Raw genomic sequence first — 17,728 nt, 5'->3', positions numbered from 1 at the left:
ATCCTTTTCTCATATTTCTAGCCATTACTTACAATAACAAAGTCGTGATGGCCCAGTGTTTAAATAGCAGTCTCTCAAATACGAGTGTGCGGGTTCGATTCCAGCTCAGACAAATAGTTTTCTTGATTACTAATGTAGATGTTTTTTTATTATTAGCAGAAAGATAAGCGATAAAGACTTGTATCATAATTCATTACCTTTAAAGAAAACATTCACTATGTTATTTTATTTCCAGCTGTAAGTAAATTATCTAAAATTAAATCGTAAAATGACCGTGGGTCACAAAGTCACAAAACAAACAGACTTTGAATAAGTAAATAGAAGTTTTTTATTAATAATATTGTTTGCACTATCTTGAGTCTACGTTGATATAGCTAGTCAGTATCGATTCTGAGAATTTTGCATAGGTACGAACAATACTTTAAATTGTAATAGACAATTTTGTGCAGAAGTACAACTAGAAAATAAAATCATCATCATCTGCATTTCCCAACCCAACTATGTTGGTTCGGCTTCCAGTCTAACTGGATTCAGCTCAGTACCAGTGTGCCAGTTAATCGGGCAACCCGCTGCCCCTTTGTAAGACTGGTTGTCAGACTTTCTGGCTATACGTTACGACTTTTAAAGTTGTAGGGTACTTTCTGACCGATGACAGCCAGTGCGCACAATTTTAACTTGTCTTCCAAATCATGCCACGCAAAGTCAGTAGGTTAACTTAGGAGTAATTCGAATATTGATAAATTAACGTAATTCTGTTTATTTTTTGCAAATAGAAAGCCACATATTTTATTCGTTTTAAATCTTGAAACTGGTGATAATTTCTTTGGGGTGTGTGAAAAATTGTCAAAAACAGCTTGCGAATATACTGCAGCTTTCCCTATATCGTTAGAGGGAACTTCGTGTGTTCAACCAGTTCGTGTGAAGGTATATATTATGGAAATATTTTGCGCAGTTGGTTTTCTGTGTATCTCTTTATTATGACTTTAGCGTCGCGCCTACTGACCACAACAGTTTAATTCACTCAGTAACTTGTCAAACACGGAGTAAACAAACTGTGTCCATATTATTCTAACAATTTTACTGTGAATATTTAATATTTAGTGTTAAATAAAGAAAATATAAAACCTTATTTTATAAATGCAGATTATAAAAAGTATAAAAACTTTTTTCTAGAACGTTCGTAAGTGTTCCATTTTCGAATCTTGACAGATGTCAGCTGTGAATTTCCCGCGCTAAATGGGAGTCAATTGATGGTACGTAATTGTGGTTATTGCCCTGTGATTTTATGCAGTGACCTTATAAATATTTATATTGAATTCTGTAGCTATGCAAACGAGGATCCCTTTTGACGTTAATTTTTTTTTTATTAATTGATTTTATTTTAAATCAGATATTTATTACCTACATACATATATATTATTACATATTTATAAGCCAAATATACTTAGTTATTGGCTGAGTAAATAGTAGCTTAGGTACCTAAACGTTGTCAATTTTTCTAGAATTTTTTGACTAGTGTTTTGTGTTCCAAAACAAATCATTTTTTTTACCGATTTCAATAAAAGGAGGAGGCTCTTAGACTTTTTTACTATTTATAAAAAAAATTGTACCTAACTATTTCATAGTTTTGATGTTTACGTATGTCGAACTAGGTCAAGGTTAAGGAATGTGACGAATAATCTAGATCGATGGACGGAGCACTAAACTACAATATATATCTGTAACTAACTGACTGCCCCGCGTTTTCACCCACGACCCAAAAGAACTGCCTACTTCCAGAACCTGGATAAAAATATCCTATGCTCAGGCTCTAGACTATCAGTACACCAAACTACTTTTATTATGTCGGTTCAGTAGTTTCAGCTTGACAGAGAGGCAGCAAAGTTACTTTCGAATTCATAATAACATTAAAAAGTCAGTACTTAGGTACCCTTACTATATTTAGACCGTGTCTTCCACTGCGTGGAAAGAAAGTTGGTAGTAAGTTTTTTGGTCAGTGGGTGGTCTTGGGGTAGGTTTATAACCTAATACCTTGATCTTGGCTCCGGCCCTGACGATACCTACAGTTCTTTTTGAAGTTGTAATCACAAAACACTTTTCGAAATTCAAGTACCTACCTACCTACATACTTACCTTAACAATAATCTTTTCTTTCTTACAGAATTTCACCACATCAAGCAAAGACCAAAAAGTGCAGTGCATAATACTTTAATTAATAAAACTTTTTTAACCGGACAAAATGAAGTCCACATTAATACTGTGTGTGTTATTAACGACATTAGCTTCTGTGTTAAGCTCCACTTATTTCTTCGGCAAAGAAACCAAGGACACGAAGATAATACATAGAGATAAACTAAGATATGAGGCCATACCTTTGAAGAAACGGATCAAGACTTATACGTATAACGGAACGGCGCCTATAAAGGTAAAGATAACTTTTGAATTAAAAAAAAACACGAAAGTTAACTTTTTATAAAAAAATAAAACTGTCTTCAGAAATAAACCTGGGGCCCGATTCTCCTAATTTTACTTAAGCGCCATTCGATTGACGTTCGACTCGATTCGACTGAGATCCAATCCCGACTCGATTACGATTGAAGCGTATGTGGCATTCCGCTATTTTTTCTTTGAAATAAACGTTTTTATCCTTTTCTGTCATTCAATAATTAATCATTTTGTCTGCAAATGATTTACGATTGCAAAATGATTGTACTGCAAACTACCGTATAGATCAAAATCACCAAAATAGAAGACCAATCGCAAACCAATCGAATGTCGTTGGAATACGATTGGTCTTATATTAGTAGCAGAATGCCCGATATGGTTAAAACTGCTATTACGATCATATTGCGATTCGATTTCTATTCGATTTTGACATTATTAACTTAGGAGAATCGGGGCCCGCAGGTCTAACTGAAAAAGTTTGCTTTTTCGAAGTTTTCGAAGTCCGTTAAAAAATGTTGTGTGGGCACCATAAACTAGCTCGTTGGTCTAGTTGCAAATAGTTGCATAACGCGACAGCTGTGCACGGGGTCTCGGGTTCGATTCCCGGATTTAAATAATTTTAATACAGGGTCCATAATTGTTTCTTCTAATTTACCCACCAGCCTGTATACATTATGGTATGCAATAAAGTTATTGAGTACTAGCTTTTGCCCGCGGCTTCGCTCCCGTCAACTGACTTCTCTACTTTACCCTATTTTTTTTTCATAAAAACCTTCTCCTGACAATAACAAACACAACAAAAAAAGAATTAGCCAAATTGGTCCAGGCGTTGTTGAGTTATGCGCTTACCAACACATTTTGCGATTCATTTTTAGGGTTCCGTAGCCAAAATGGCAAAAACGGAACCCTTATAGTTTCGTCATGTCCGTCTGTCCGTCTGTCCGTCTGTCCGTCTGTCCGTCTGTCACAGCCGATTTACTCGGAAACTATAAGTACTACAGTGATGAAATTTGATGGGAATATGTGTTGTATGAACCGCTACAAAAATATGACACTAAATAGTAAAAAAAAGAATTGGGGGTGGGGCCCCCCATACATGTAACTGAGGGATGAAATTTTTTTTTTCGATGTACATACCCGTGTGGGGTATCAATGGAAAGGTCTTTTAAAATGATATAAAGTTTTCTAAAAAACATTTTTCTTAAAGTGAACGGTTTTTGAGATATCAGCTCTCAAAGTCGTAAAAAGTATGTCCCCCCCCCTCTATTTTTATAACTACGGGGTATAAAATTCTAAAAAAAATAGAGGTGATGCATGCTAATTAACTCTTTCAACGATTTTTGGTTTGATCAAAGTATCTCTTATAGTTTTTGAGATAGGTTGATTTAACTGTAATTTACGGAACCCTTCGTGCACGAGTCCGACTCGCACTTGGCCGGTTTTTTTTATATTATAGATTGAGTACCTATTAAATGACGACAATGTAAATAACACATAACAAACTTTGAGTAAGCACCACTAACACGCCTTATGTTAACTCAGTTTAAAAATAAAATCAATAATGTAAACACATCGATAACGATGACTTAATCAATTCAAACATTATTTTAAGCTGTAAGTCAGAATTATCAAGATTGTTTACCTACTCAAAAGAAGTTACAATGTTTCTAGTTTTTTACACAGAGCCTATATATATACCTACCCACCTAGAATGAATTTATGTACCTACCTATACATTCTAGGTGTATCTACCTGTCCCAGCAGGGCCCAATAGGGCCAAGGCCTGCCGGGACTGCGGGTTGTTCGAAAGAGATACCGCGGCCCTAGCACATAAGTAGGCCTACGACGGAACACGACGGCTTTTAGTCAGTAAGAGTCTGACACTCCCTCACCGCTGCTAACCCACAGCGGGAGGGGTCATTTGATGATTTTTTACGTCGTTAAAAAAAAAGGCGTATGTACCTGTACATTCTAGGTGGGTCTATACATTTCATCCCTAAACCTGCGGAAACCACTTTTAACTAAATCTGTTGAGAAAATAGCTGATTTTATTACATTTCTCTTTCCAGGCAATAAGCTGTTACGACTTCCAGAACAGCGAGGCTTCAGTGAACATCACTTCAGGAGGCATCGGCTACAACTATGTGGAACTTAGGCTAAAAAGCCAAAGAAGTTATAGACTAGACTTCGCTATAGAGATTTATGCATAACACGCCTTTTTAAGAAAAGATTATAGCACTTTCACACTGGCGGATTTTTCGCACGGTTTTTCTGAACGTCACCGTTTCGGTCAAACTCAAACTTATTTATTTTTACGAATATGGGTACATGTGAAACTTGTATTATTTAACAAAAGGAGCATTGACCATAAGCTTGCAAAATTAAACTATTAAATACAAAAAGCTAGATAAATATACCAGGGTAAGGGCGTAAGGGCGATATCGCGTATAAAGTATCTACCTCTATAGAACTTTAGTAGGAACTCGGCATGTTTTTTTTTTCAATTTACGGCACATTTGTCAATAAAACGTGATGCCTTGTATACGACATGTTTTTATCGTCACCCATACAAAACTAATTGCCTTGCCCAAGTTATTTAGAGTAGATTATTACGACAGAAGAAACGTGTAAACAAGAAGCTTTTCTCATGCAAACAATTAGCACTCAAAATTTACAAAAAAAATCGTTTAAAACCGAGCGATTTTGATACGCGCGACAAAGACCCGCTAGTGTGAAAGTGCTATTACAGTTATCGCCAAGCTTCATGGCAACTCAAAAGGGTGTTGGTGTGGCTCTATGAGTGTAACTGTGCTCAGAAACTGAACACTTCGTCAAAATGTAAAAACACGAGCTAAGTAGACTTAAGAAAACATAGTTGATAAGATTTTTTATAACAAAAAAATACATGATGTTAAAAATCCGATATCTTTTGTTTTCCTCTGTGTGGAGAATTCTCACAAATCGCATTCTTCCTAGATTCCTTATCTTTATGTGATGGTATATTTATCCCCTTTTATTAACTTGTCCATTTAAGACTGGGCAATTTTTATCAGGGTGCGCAAAGTATAGTTACCTCGGAACACAGTCAAAACAGTTTATGTTAAGTAGGAATATAGCAAATGAAACACAAAAATAAATAAGGATACTCATATATTTTCTTAAAATATAAACATTTAAAAATAACACATTTCTCTTACACTTTACATACAAGTAGTACGAAGACTTTGGTTACAGCGACCGTCTGACGTTTGACGCAAGGCAAGATTGCAAGAATCTCGGACTATGATAGCAAGAAACTCGGACCGGGATGCAAGAAACTCGGACTTAACACAAGAAACTCCACCTTTGAAGCAAGAATCTCGGCCTTAACTCAAGAAACTCGGTCTATAATGCAAGAAACTCGGACTTAACACAAGAAACTAGGTCTATGATGCAAGAAAATCGCACTTTACACAAGAAACTCGGTCTAAGATGCAAGACACTCGGACTTAACACAAGAAACTAGGTCTATGATGCAAGAAAATCGCACTTTACACAAGAAACTCGGTCTAAGATGCAAGACACTCGGACTTAGCACAAGAAACTCGGACTTAACACAAGAAACTCGGTCTAAGATGCAAGATACTCGGATTACGCTGCAAGATTTTTTTTGAATAATTAATTTTAAAAAATTCTGCTGTTCTTGCAGAATCTTGCCTTACACAAAGAGTCGCTCCAAAATAATGTACCTATTTAAATTGCATAGCCAAAACAAGTGATTTAGTTAAAACTTAACATCGAATAGGATGATTTTTGCTTTACATAATTTTACAAAAAAAACGTGTGGAAAAATATTCAACACAATTTTGAGATACATGGTTTGTAATATGTTCTTATGCTCAAATACTTTAAGTAGATAATTTACAGTTATTGAAATAAGCCTCTTCCAACATATTCTAGAAGCTTTCATGAGAAAAGGATTTTGTAATTATTAAACATAATGAAATCTTTAATTCGAGAGTAGTACCCAGTGGTCTGCATTTTCAAAATTTAAAAAGGGCTCACCATTTTGAATTTCCGAACCTTATAAAAAGGGAGTGCATAAAAAAGCAATACAAAGCAACAAAACTAATTTTGGTCCACGTTTCACGTTGTAACTAAACTTTAACCTATTATAGGCCAATTTTTTAATCATCAGTTAACTTATATCTGAGGAACAAATATGGCGGTTTGACATATCTTCTATACAAAAGCTGTCAAAACGTCAAACATATTCTTCAGATAAAAGTTCTCTAGTGATTGAAAAATCGGCCCTAAACATATAAAAAAAAAACAGTAAAAAATATTTGCACCGCATATAAAAAAAGATCAACTTAACTAATCTTAGATTAGTTTTAATTTCCTGTGTTGCCAATGTGAAAAATACATTTATTACTATACATTGAAAAAAAATACAGTCTAACTAAAATGCATAATATATTAATGAAAAAATGCTATTTATTACTGAAAAAGATTTATCCTGTAATTTATAATTTAATCTACATAGACTAAACTCTATATGCAAAAATTAATAGATTATTTATACCGTACAATTCTACAGATGATTTTTCAGTCTGAAAAAAAAAACTGCTCAACTCACTTTTTACTACATACAACGATATATTTGCAAAAAAATCTAATGACTCATACTTTATTCGTAAACGTTTGAATAATTAATATTAAAAATAATAATATAAAAAAAACATTGTCGGACTGGACTGAAGAAGATATTGTGATACTTGATATTAATCGATTTTAATCGATACCAGCGATATTTAAAATAGAACATCCTGTATTTAGGATATTCAAATACTCATAAAAATTTACTCTTTTAAGTGTCAATCGAGAATACAATCCATATTGAGAAATAAGCTACAACATTACTCGATTATCATTCCATTAGCACAAGACATCCCAATCGATTATAATATATTCGAAACTCGATCAAAGATCGATGAATACTCGAGAGATCACTGGATTATACAGACGCAAGCAGGTCAACCTATTTCTAGTCAATTTTTACCAATCGATCATTAACTTTCCACTATTGTGATAAGGTTGAAAATCCATTGAAGACATTTGACAGATTAGAGGTAAATTGATTAACTTGTAAAGCACTGGTACTCAGCTGCATCCGGTTAGACTGGAAGCCGACCCCAACATAGTTGGGAAAAGTCTAGACGGATGATTTAGGTTTATGTGCTGTAAATTGCTGTCATATTTTATCGATACGATATATCGATAGACAAAATAATCGGATTATTCACAGTATCGATTATTGAACCAGTCCAGTCCTTCAGTTCATGAATCTCATGGAATATAAAGTATATTTATAAGTATACAGTAACATACGCAATGTATTATTATTATTTAACATTCCTTTAGAACTTGCAGAGATTTCCTAAACAGTTCCTGTTGGGATCTGGCGTGTTTGATCTCCAATTCAGCTAAATCCAGGAGGCTGGAAGAAATATAAAAATTAAAATTGAGTCCAAAATTCATTGATTACATATACGTCCGTTTAAAAAAAAAACAACTCTTTACTTTGAAACTTGAACGTGAAACATTTGGTTAATTTGTGGTTGTCAGGCTCTGGCTTCTGACTTTCTGTAAATTCTGCCAAAGATGTTCAAATGACAGCCAAGACCACACAATTTATCGTGCCTTCCGAAACACGCAGGAACTGGTCACCCACACACAGATCGACCGCGCCCAGCGTTACTTAGGCTTATAATCGATCGACCCGTGCGACTGTTATTTAGCCATCCCTCCATCATCAGCCTATCGCAGTCCACTGCTGGACATAGGCCTCTCCAAGTGCACGCCACTGAGATCGATTTTTGGCTTCTCGCATCCAGCTCTTGCCAGCCATGTCTCCGGTGGTTTCGTATTGTAGTCACATCGCGCTATGAGAGTGAAGGAATAGTGAGTGCACCGCAGTCCAAGCAAATGCTCGTGCACCATATGTCCTGCGCAGTTGGCTTATCTCTTTACGTGAGAACAGCCGCCGTAACCGATAATCGGCTAGGAGGACATCATCATTTTAGAAATATATGTTACCTCTTCTTAAAAGCAGCGACTCGTCGTGTGCGGAAGTCGATGATCTCCTCGCGAGCGCGAGCCGACAGCTGCTCGAAACGTGCGCACGCGTCCGCTTGAGCTTGTTCCGCCTAGCACGTCATATAAGATTGTTAATTTAACTAATAAATAAAGATATTTATTAACGGAAAGTTAAACTAAGTGCAGCTTGTATCTTGAGGCTCTAAAATCTATAATGTTGTTAAAACTTTCTAGTGAATTCCGCAAAGATTTTTGCAAGCGTACGGAGGAAATGTTTTCTTAAATATTAATTTACACACTTATAAAATGAGTTGTGTTAGTTACACTATTTATAACTCAAGAACTGTTAAACCGATTTGTGCAGAAAATTGGTGGGATTGTTATTGGGGACAGTTAGCTTAGAAGTAGAAGACGGCTGTTGGACTTTTTATCTCCATCTGGATTACATCGGGGCGGAAGCGAGTACTCCATATAATTAAAGTAATTTACAAATTATAAGGAACTTTATCCTACATTACAAGCATACATAAAATCACTACACTGTCAATTGAATATATAAAAAACAGTAACTAGAAGAGCTATAAAAATGAACACCTAGAGCTATAATAGCATTATCCACTAATAGTTTACTAATATGCAAGCATTTTACAACTATGTTGGGGTCGGCTTCAATGCTAACCTGCTGAGTATTTTACATCAAGCCACTGCATCAAACCAGTTACCCGGACAACATTATATGTATAGATAAGACTGGTTGTCAGTTTATATACTAGCTAGCTACAAGAACGAAGCCGTTAGAAAGTCTAGGTATATAATGTATATTCGTGCAAAGCCGGGCGGGTCACTAGTATAATATACCTTTCTTTTTTTAATAATATCACAGAAATATATATGTCAGTCTACGGTAAAAGGTACCTTACGGGCGTTGGCACTTACGTCATTGTTTTTCTATCTATAGTCTAAAAAACTTGCTGTTTGTACTAAACTAACTTGAGCGCCAAAGACCATAAGGTACCATTTCGCATGGTATAACATATACTATTAGATAGTATTGGGATACAATACAAAATACGAACAAACACTAATACAACAATTTCTACAGACATACAAAAAACATACTTTTGCACGAAAACAAGCGTGTTTTACCTCTTGCACCTCCAAAGGCTGCGTTTTACATAGAAATGTATTTGATCAAACGTTTGTGACAAGATTGGTACATTTTGGGCCAACAATCCTTAATTAACAAAAAGTAGCCTATGACGTTTTACAGCCTTTTTAGGTTTTTCAGACTATTTGTGTACTAAATATCACTAAAATTCGTTTGGTCATCAAAATGAGAATTTTATATTTTTTGTCAAACTTTTATAATTTAACGGTTGAACCGATTGAGACAATATTTTTAATGGAGATTGGCGAATCAACTAGTTATTTTTCTATATAATACTATGTAATTCAATTTACTAGTTGGCTCAATATGTACCCATCATAAAAATAGTGAACACAAATATTAGATTGACAATCACCACACACGTGAACAAATATTATTTGAGAATAATGTGAATATTTTTGATAAAAATATAACATTGGTATTAGTAGAATTATTTCAATGCTTTGTTAGAATTATGTCAGTTAATTGGTATAATTACGTCAGTACATTGTGTCAATACATTGATAGAATTAGGTAAGTAGATTGGTAGAATTATGTGGTAGATTAAGAATTCCGTGGTAGATGCGTTTTATTGATGTTTATTTCGACGATTTATTATTTAGAATATTACTCACCGCATGTACATCCTTATTCTTAGCTCTAGCCTTCTCAAGATTCCTGTTAGCGGCTTCATAAGCAGCTAAACATCTATAACAAAACAATATTATAAGCAATACTTAAGATATTAATAAACTAAAAGTTCTGATGGATAAAGAGCTAGGCACTAGCTTATCAAGTACCAGTGTGTAGGTGCGATTCCAGGTATATGAACTTTCTAAGAAGGTATATCCTGGACAAGCGTAAAGTAAAACATCTTGGGCTTCAAGATAGTACTAATCCTTCTTGAGTAAGTTTGGTGAAACTCTTAGTCCTTGTATATATAAGATTAGGCCACAGCCCGCCCATGAGACGATAAAAAAGCTGATGATTACGATTATTCTTAAACCGGTTGGCTGTTTTAATGTCGCTTCTAAGCTAAATCTCGAATTTTCGAGAAGATTTTATAGGCTTGTAGAAGGTTTTATACGGTTGTTAAAGATTTCATAAGGTTCTAGAAGGTTTTCAATGATTCTAAGAGAATTTATATAGTACTTGAAAGATTTATACGGTTCTACAATGTTCTAGACAAGGTCGACAGATTTCCAAAAGGTTCCATACCTGAGTCTCCTGACGAGGACAGCCTTAGCAGCGTGGGCATCTCTCATGTAATACCTCAGGGTATCAGCTAGCTTCAGATCCTGGTCTGACGCCATGCGACCCTCGATTTTCTGCAAACAACATTATTATATTAGTAAATTACATTTATTTAGTAAATTGTTCTCTTTTACGGTAAATCGGCTGAGATAATTGAGAGATACATTTTGTGTTGAGATATCACTGAGAAAGTTCTATACCGGTATGGGAAGTAGGTGGTAAATCCAATATTTATATAAAAAAATGCCACTTTTCGTTGTAATTTTATAACTCAAGTATGGGCTCAACTATCCAAACGATATGTTTAGGCTTTGTTCGGACTATTTAGTAGATGGTCTATGTGTTTGTTGCACAAAATAGGTAGAACGGTTGTTTATTTATCACATTATTTGAAACAAAATGGTGTACTTTGTACATAGCAAAGCACGTACCGATTTTTAAAATTCTTTCACAGCTGGGAAGCTAGTCTACTATTCTCGGTTTCACCCAGGCTATATTTTATCCAGTGGGGGGCTGTTCCCGCGTGGCTAACTGTGTGATGCAAGACTGAGCCACTGTGGCTAACTTCAATATAACTCACCCTGCACTTGTCAAAGGTCTCGGCGGCTCTGGTGAGGAATCTCTCAGTGGGGGGCTGTTCCCGCGTGGCTAACTGTGTGATGCAAGACTGAGCCACTGTGGCTAACTTCAATATAACTCACCCTGCACTTGTCAAAGGTCTCGGCGGCTCTGGTGAGGAATCTCTCAGTGGGGGGCTGTTCCCGCGTGGCTAACTGTGTGATGCAGGAAGACAGTCTTATGTGGGCGTCTGCTACCTCTGGAGAATTAAAAAAATTATTGTTTTAAGAAATATTCACACTCAATGTTTTATTGCTTGCTAGAGCGAAAAGACCGGAAGAAACATTTGTGTCCGATAAACATGCGCATGAAATCTCGCCTTTTTGAAAATTATTCAACACAGAAAAAATAATACTAACTTTTCCCAACTATGTTGGGGTCGGCTTCCAGTCTAACCGGATACAGCTGAGTATCAGTGTTTTACAAGGAGCGACTGGCTATCTGACCTCCTCAACCCAGTTACCCAGGCAACCCAATACCCCTTGGTTAGACTGGTTGTCAGACTTACTATCTTCAATACCTGTAACGACTGCCAGGGATGTTCAATGACAGCCGGGACCTACAGTTTAACGTGCCATCCGAAACACAATCATTAGTGTAAAAAATATACTAAAAAAAGTTGCATTGATACTTGCCTGACCCATATACATGAGACCTTAGTTCTTTACCCACTATGCCACCACTTTAACTGTAGTTTAGACCATTCAGTTAAATATTAAACCTACCTTTATGCTTAGTAGTCATGCGGTCAACTTTAACGACTGCCTCTTTGAGGTGCGAGTAGTACTCTTGTAGGAACGTGGTCTCTTGCTCGAAGAAATCGTTCACGTCTCGCACCGTCGCTCCTAAGTATATCTCGTCCGTTGTTGTCGTAAATTATGTATTTTTATGATAATGGGGCCAGTGTCTAAATTACATCATCATCCTCCGAGCCTTTTCCCAACTATGTTGGGGTCGGCTTCCAGTCTAACTGGATGCAACTGAGTACCAGTGTTTTACAAGGAGCGACTGCCTATCTGACCTCCTCACCTCCTCAACCCAGTTACCCGGGTAACCCAATATTCCCTGGTTAGACTTACTGGCTTCTGACTACCCGTAACGACTGCCAAGGATGTTCAATGACAGCCGGGACCTACTGTTTAATAAAAGGACCTAGTGTCCAAAATATACTTAGAAAGTACCTACAAACTTAGATAAGTTGCATTGATACTTGCCTAACCCTTCTATACCCACTAAGCCACCACTTTAACTGTAGTTTAGACCAGCCAGTTAAAGTTAAACCTACCTTTATGCTTAGTAGTCATGCGGTCAACTTTAACGACTGCCTCTTTGAGGTGCGAGTAGTACTCTTGTAGGAACGTGGTCTCTTGCTCGAAGAAATCGTTCACGTCTCGTACTGTAGCTCCTAAGTATATCTCGTCCGTTGTTGTTGTCATTGAACGCATCTGAAAGAATAGTAGTGGTATATGAAAAACTGGAATTTAGATAAGGATCTATACACGTATACAAAAGAAAGTCGTATTAGTTACTCTACTTATAACTCAAGATTGGCTGAAGCATTCAAGCTGAAAATTAGAATGGAGGTAGCTTAGTCCCGGGAGAAGGACAGTTTTTGTCATCATCTGACCACGGGATCTAAGTAAGATCTACGGGAATAAGGGTTATTTCAGGACGCGGGTCTATAGATATATCGCGGAATATAGTATGTTATGAAGACACGAAAAAATTGTATTTTGACAATATTAAATGAAAATTATGTTATGTAATCAAGCGTTACTTTGCGGAAATCCATGACATTAATTTTTTTGAAAAATAATTACTTTTATTTAGTAACATTAAAAGTATTTTGCTTTCCTCCTTTCTAACTACCCAAGCTCGTCTATAAGCTTAATATAAAGAGGAGAACAACATGTTTGGCAGTGACACTACTTGAACCGATTGAAAAATCTTTTATCCCTGGGAAGTAATTTCCTCGGTACAAGAGTGAAAAGACAACTAGTCTTATAACATCTCCTTTTCTCTCAAACCAAAGTCATACCTATATATATTTTTATATTATAATAGTAGCTATTATTAAATAAAACATAGTAATATTAAGTAAGCAATCTTACCAATCCACCAATAAGATCCATCCTGCCTCTAGGCTTAGCGCACAAATCCTGTTCATACTCTAAGAACACGCGCAGGTGCGAGTCGTTCCTAAACACCGGGTGTGCGGCGAGGCGTTGTAGAAATACTTCGTGCATTGCTACTGTCTTCTTGAATGTTGCTAGATATTCACTGGAAAAGGAGAAGATACATTATATTTTATTTTTTTATTTATTCCGGATTAAATTGATCATAATGGTTACTCATAATAAGAGGTATAGATAAAAATAATAAATTCAAAATATGATGAAAACTAGCCTTTCTTTCAAGGTAAAATTTAAAAAAAGACAGTCCAGAAACATTTTTGCTCGACAATTTTAGAGATATGGTCAGGAACAGGTCCATTGACACGATAATATAGGTGAAAGTTCGGGAGTGTGTGTCTGTGTGAGTACACACGGATTGAGAATGTATGTTTGTTACTTCTTCCTGCACAAATAGCTGAACGGATTTTGATTAATATGAAACGGCTTGCGGTAGTTTGTCTCAAATACCCCTTATAAGCGTAGTTATTCGATGGGGACTTCATTACCATATAATCCCATAAGATGGGTACTGATGCATATACAGTTTTAAAAGTAAATCAGACTAATATTACAGATTTGTGAGAAACTCCGCTGTTAAGTAGATTACACCGGCTACTTTGCGGGTAAAACTGCAGTTGGTTTGTAACACCATGTGGTACTCACTCCTCAAGTTCCTCCTTCATCTTGAGGAACTCCTCGCGGGTGAGGGCGCCTTCCCCCTCGCCGAGGCGCTGCAGCTTCTCTCGAGACGCGTCGAAGTCCGGCCGCGGAGGCGCCGGGGGGATCTTGTAGATAATTTATTTAATTAGTATTTTAAATGGAGTATTGTGACTAGATATTGGATTATATGACGCTATAAAGCGCAATTTTATCATTGTTAATCAATAATTTCTATCAATTTTGCTTATATCAAGGGATAAAGGTATGACGTCTGTTGTATAAATACTGAAAAATTACCCAATTATGACATCTAACAATAAATAGTATTTTGCAATCATATCTTGACATTTTGCTAGTGCATTCAATGTCTAATTATGACAAACTGGCTGTTTCCCGCAGATACAAAGAGTATAATTTAACTTATTATTTCGGCTAAAACCGTGTCTGGCTACAACTAAGTATTTACATAACTACTCACTATTTTTTTTTAATTGATCAAATTTCATACAAGATACATAAACTTTTCTAAAGTTACATATTTTTATCTACAACCAGGCCAAACTTCTCTCAACATGTACACAAAACTGCGAGAAACACCTAATATCTACTCAAATTCCACTTACAATATATCCAGCATACTCCTCATTCTCCTCATATCGATCATGCAGCCACACAAACTCTTCATGTTGCCGCACTACTATGAACTCAGACTTTTGGAACTCTGGCAATGTTGTTTTAGTATGCACCGTGAATTTTACTTTTTCTTTCTCGCTTAGAGCGTCTGATATGTCCACCTGTGGAAAAAAGAACTTAGCTTTAACAACATTTTTCTTTCTTTGCTACTGCTGGGCAAAGGCCTATTTTGTCTCCACACGTCTCGAACCTTTGATTGTTCCCACCAATCAGGGTTGTAACCACATCAACCCCTTGTATGCCGATCCGCAGATCTACGTGAGACAATGGATTTTCTATTGTTCTCTAATTAGCGGCTTTCAAGAGGTTAATAAATGAATTAAATACTTTGATTCTGTTGTAGACAGATTGGGATCTTATGAGTTCAAAATACTAGCTATTTTCCCATGGTTTCACCTGCGTCCCATGTGAAATTCTGCTTGTATGAGGATAATATAATTATAGCCAATGTTACTCAAGAAGAGTGTAGCTTTCCAACAGTGAAAGAATTTTTCAAATTGGTTTAGAAGTACCGCCATTTTTTAGGGATTACAAACAAACAAAAAAATGTTTCCTCTTTATTTTAATAATATAGATTAGTGTAGACTATGTTTTGCCAACAAGATAAGACAGATAATTTTGTTTTAGCTGGAATTTAGGTATGAATCATCGGATAAGTTTTAATACACATATAATACTTTGTTGAAAGGTTCTTCTAATTATACAGACAGACATGTGTTGCTGGGGAGTTTATTGCGCCACTTCTTCTTCCCAGCAAAAGAAAAGGGTGCAGTCATTTTGACATTAAAAAGTGCTAATTTAATGTAGCCTATTTATTCTATGTAGGTATTGTTAAATATTTTTCCTACCATTTAATGATATGCATTTCTGCAAAGTAATGCTGATTCCATATTTTATCTTAAGTCAGATATGTTTTACTAAATCTAAACACTTATAAATAAAGTTATCAACAATGGACATTTTGGAGACTATCTTTTAATCAATCTATTTAAAAAAGTGCTGACAATTATTTAAATCATGTGGAAAAAAACTTGATTCTCACCAGCAAGCTATTATCAGCTAAGCAAACATTCTCATTGGGTTTCTTCTTATCCAGCTTAGGGTCTGCAGAGCCAGGAGTTTGTGGTGTCGGAGCTGACAGGGGATCATGATTAGTGTCTTCAACGCAGTCCTGAAAATTACAATATTATTTCAGTTTTCACCAGTTTTGGTAGGCATTCGCTCAATTTTGATTTTCTCTAAGTATACCAAGTTATGTTGCAATCTGTTCACTAAATATGGATTTCAAAAATCTATCTATGGCTTTACTTAGCAAAGAGTTTTAACATGGGCCCCATATGAGGATTGTCAAAGTCTTATCTCTAGTAAGTAGATAAATATATAGATAGGTAGGTTACTGAAATGCAGTGTTACAATGATGTAGTGGTTGATAGGTAAACAAAGAAATGTTTATCAGTCCCGTAGTTATATGGGACTCATACAAGTATGAGATACACACAGCCACAGAGGTAAGATAAAAAAGGTCTTATTAAAAAAATACTAATGCGAACTTTTCCTATAAGAATAACAAAAACAATGTATGTTTGGCACCATAAAACAAGCATAATTATGAACAATTCATATAATTACACTAACCGTCATGTAAATTATGATAGAAATTAACACACTAATAATGTACATCAATACAAACAAGGTCGTTTGCGCTATCAAGCGAAAAAAAAAACAAAAACTATGGATCCACGTCATTAAACTAATTATCGAGAAGCAGTCCGAAAATAAACAATTCTTACAAAGTAATACACCACATCTTCTTTATCTTCACGAAAATGACTCATTATCTTTAGATAATAATTATTTGTGGTCAAATTAACAAATAATACATTGATTTCGAATCATGGAGACGCCCCCCGGCGAAGTAGGAAAAACATTTAATTTACGCTATTATAGCACCGTTTTTGAGGATAAACTTACCATCATTTTGTTAGTTTGGGTTACCGCTTACAGTTGGTTAGAAATAAATCAATAACACTTTATTTTCCTTGTTGTAATCAACAATTTAATAAAGAGAAATAAAGTTATTTGACACACACAGGAAGGAGATTAGAGGATGATTGTCAAAATTGCATCTGTCAATAATACATGACGTTCGACTGACAGAAAACTTTAATGTTGCCCAGTTAATTAAAAAGCCAGTCTTTGGGCATCCGAAACCGTGTTCGATTCTCGTAACCCGAGGCAGGCAGCGATGCGAACATGGGCGTAGCCACACTGGGGCAAGCTGGGGCACTTGCCCCACCCTGGGCCCTGGCTCTGACCTATAAGGTGTCTGATTGATTTGATTGGTTGATTTGATAAATTTAATTAAAGTTTCGCGCTCGCTTCGCTCGCGTATTCAGAAACTATATGCCTTATTTTTGTGAGTGTCAATAAACAAAAAGTTAAGTACGTTTGGGCTAAACTTTAATGTTGCTATCATAACTGCCTATCTGCTGACCCACTGAACCCAGTTACCCAGGCAACCCAATAGCTCTTGGTTAGACTGGTGTCAGACCTACTGGCTTCTCACTACCCGTAACGAATGACAAGAATGTTCAGTGACAGCCGGGACCTACAGTTTAACGTGCCATCGGAAACACAGTCACTGGTATCTAATCTAAGA

At 36.0% G+C, this 17,728-nt stretch overlaps 2 protein-coding genes across 2 annotated transcripts; one reads left to right on the top strand and one right to left on the bottom strand.

Annotated features, from left to right (window-relative positions):
• The first annotated feature begins 1,019 nt into the window (after positions 1-1,019).
• On the top strand, positions 1,020-4,693 carry LOC110377721 (uncharacterized). Its single transcript, XM_021336709.3, has 3 exons — positions 1,020-1,253; positions 2,162-2,425; positions 4,515-4,693. Exons 2-3 carry the CDS (start codon positions 2,240-2,242, stop codon positions 4,653-4,655), a joined length of 327 nt encoding a protein of 108 aa, XP_021192384.3. The 5' UTR covers positions 1,020-1,253; positions 2,162-2,239; the 3' UTR covers positions 4,656-4,693.
• An 885-nt stretch (positions 4,694-5,578) lies between these two features.
• On the bottom strand, positions 5,579-16,853 carry LOC110377739 (sorting nexin-32). Its single transcript, XM_064042645.1, has 12 exons — positions 16,705-16,853; positions 16,112-16,240; positions 15,000-15,170; positions 14,380-14,501; positions 13,654-13,822; positions 12,828-12,987; positions 11,626-11,741; positions 10,889-10,998; positions 10,306-10,378; positions 9,670-9,687; positions 8,524-8,633; positions 5,579-7,924 (listed from the first exon to the last, which is right to left on the bottom strand). Exons 1-12 carry the CDS (start codon positions 16,813-16,815, stop codon positions 7,834-7,836), a joined length of 1,380 nt encoding a protein of 459 aa, XP_063898715.1. The 5' UTR covers positions 16,816-16,853; the 3' UTR covers positions 5,579-7,833.
• Positions 16,854-17,728: the final 875 nt, after the last annotated feature.

This window comes from Helicoverpa armigera, chromosome 29, assembly GCF_030705265.1.
Source record: "Helicoverpa armigera isolate CAAS_96S chromosome 29, ASM3070526v1, whole genome shotgun sequence".
In the NCBI taxonomy this organism is placed as follows: domain Eukaryota; kingdom Metazoa; phylum Arthropoda; class Insecta; order Lepidoptera; family Noctuidae; genus Helicoverpa; species Helicoverpa armigera.
Note: the sequence above shows the minus strand (reverse complement) of the source record. Positions and strands in the feature narration are given on the sequence as shown.

What these genes read in the sequence shown, in the direction of transcription:
- LOC110377721 (XM_021336709.3), top strand. Translation starts at nt 2,240, where the DNA reads ATGAAGTCCACATTAATACTGTGTGTGTTATTAACGACATTAGCTTCT. An exon ending in ACGGAACGGCGCCTATAAAG is followed by an intron (nt 2,426 to 4,514) that starts GTAAAGATAACT and finishes TTCTCTTTCCAG; the next exon opens with GCAATAAGCTGTTACGACTT.
- LOC110377739 (XM_064042645.1), bottom strand. Translation starts at nt 16,815, where the DNA reads ATGACGTGGATCCATAGTTTTTGTTTTTTTTTTCGCTTGATAGCGCAA. An exon ending in TAGCTGATAATAGCTTGCTG is followed by an intron (nt 15,171 to 16,111) that starts GTGAGAATCAAG and finishes TTTTTTCCACAG; the next exon opens with GTGGACATATCAGACGCTCT. An exon ending in GTCCTCGTCAGGAGACTCAG is followed by an intron (nt 10,379 to 10,888) that starts GTATGGAACCTT and finishes GTTTTGTTATAG; the next exon opens with ATGTTTAGCTGCTTATGAAG.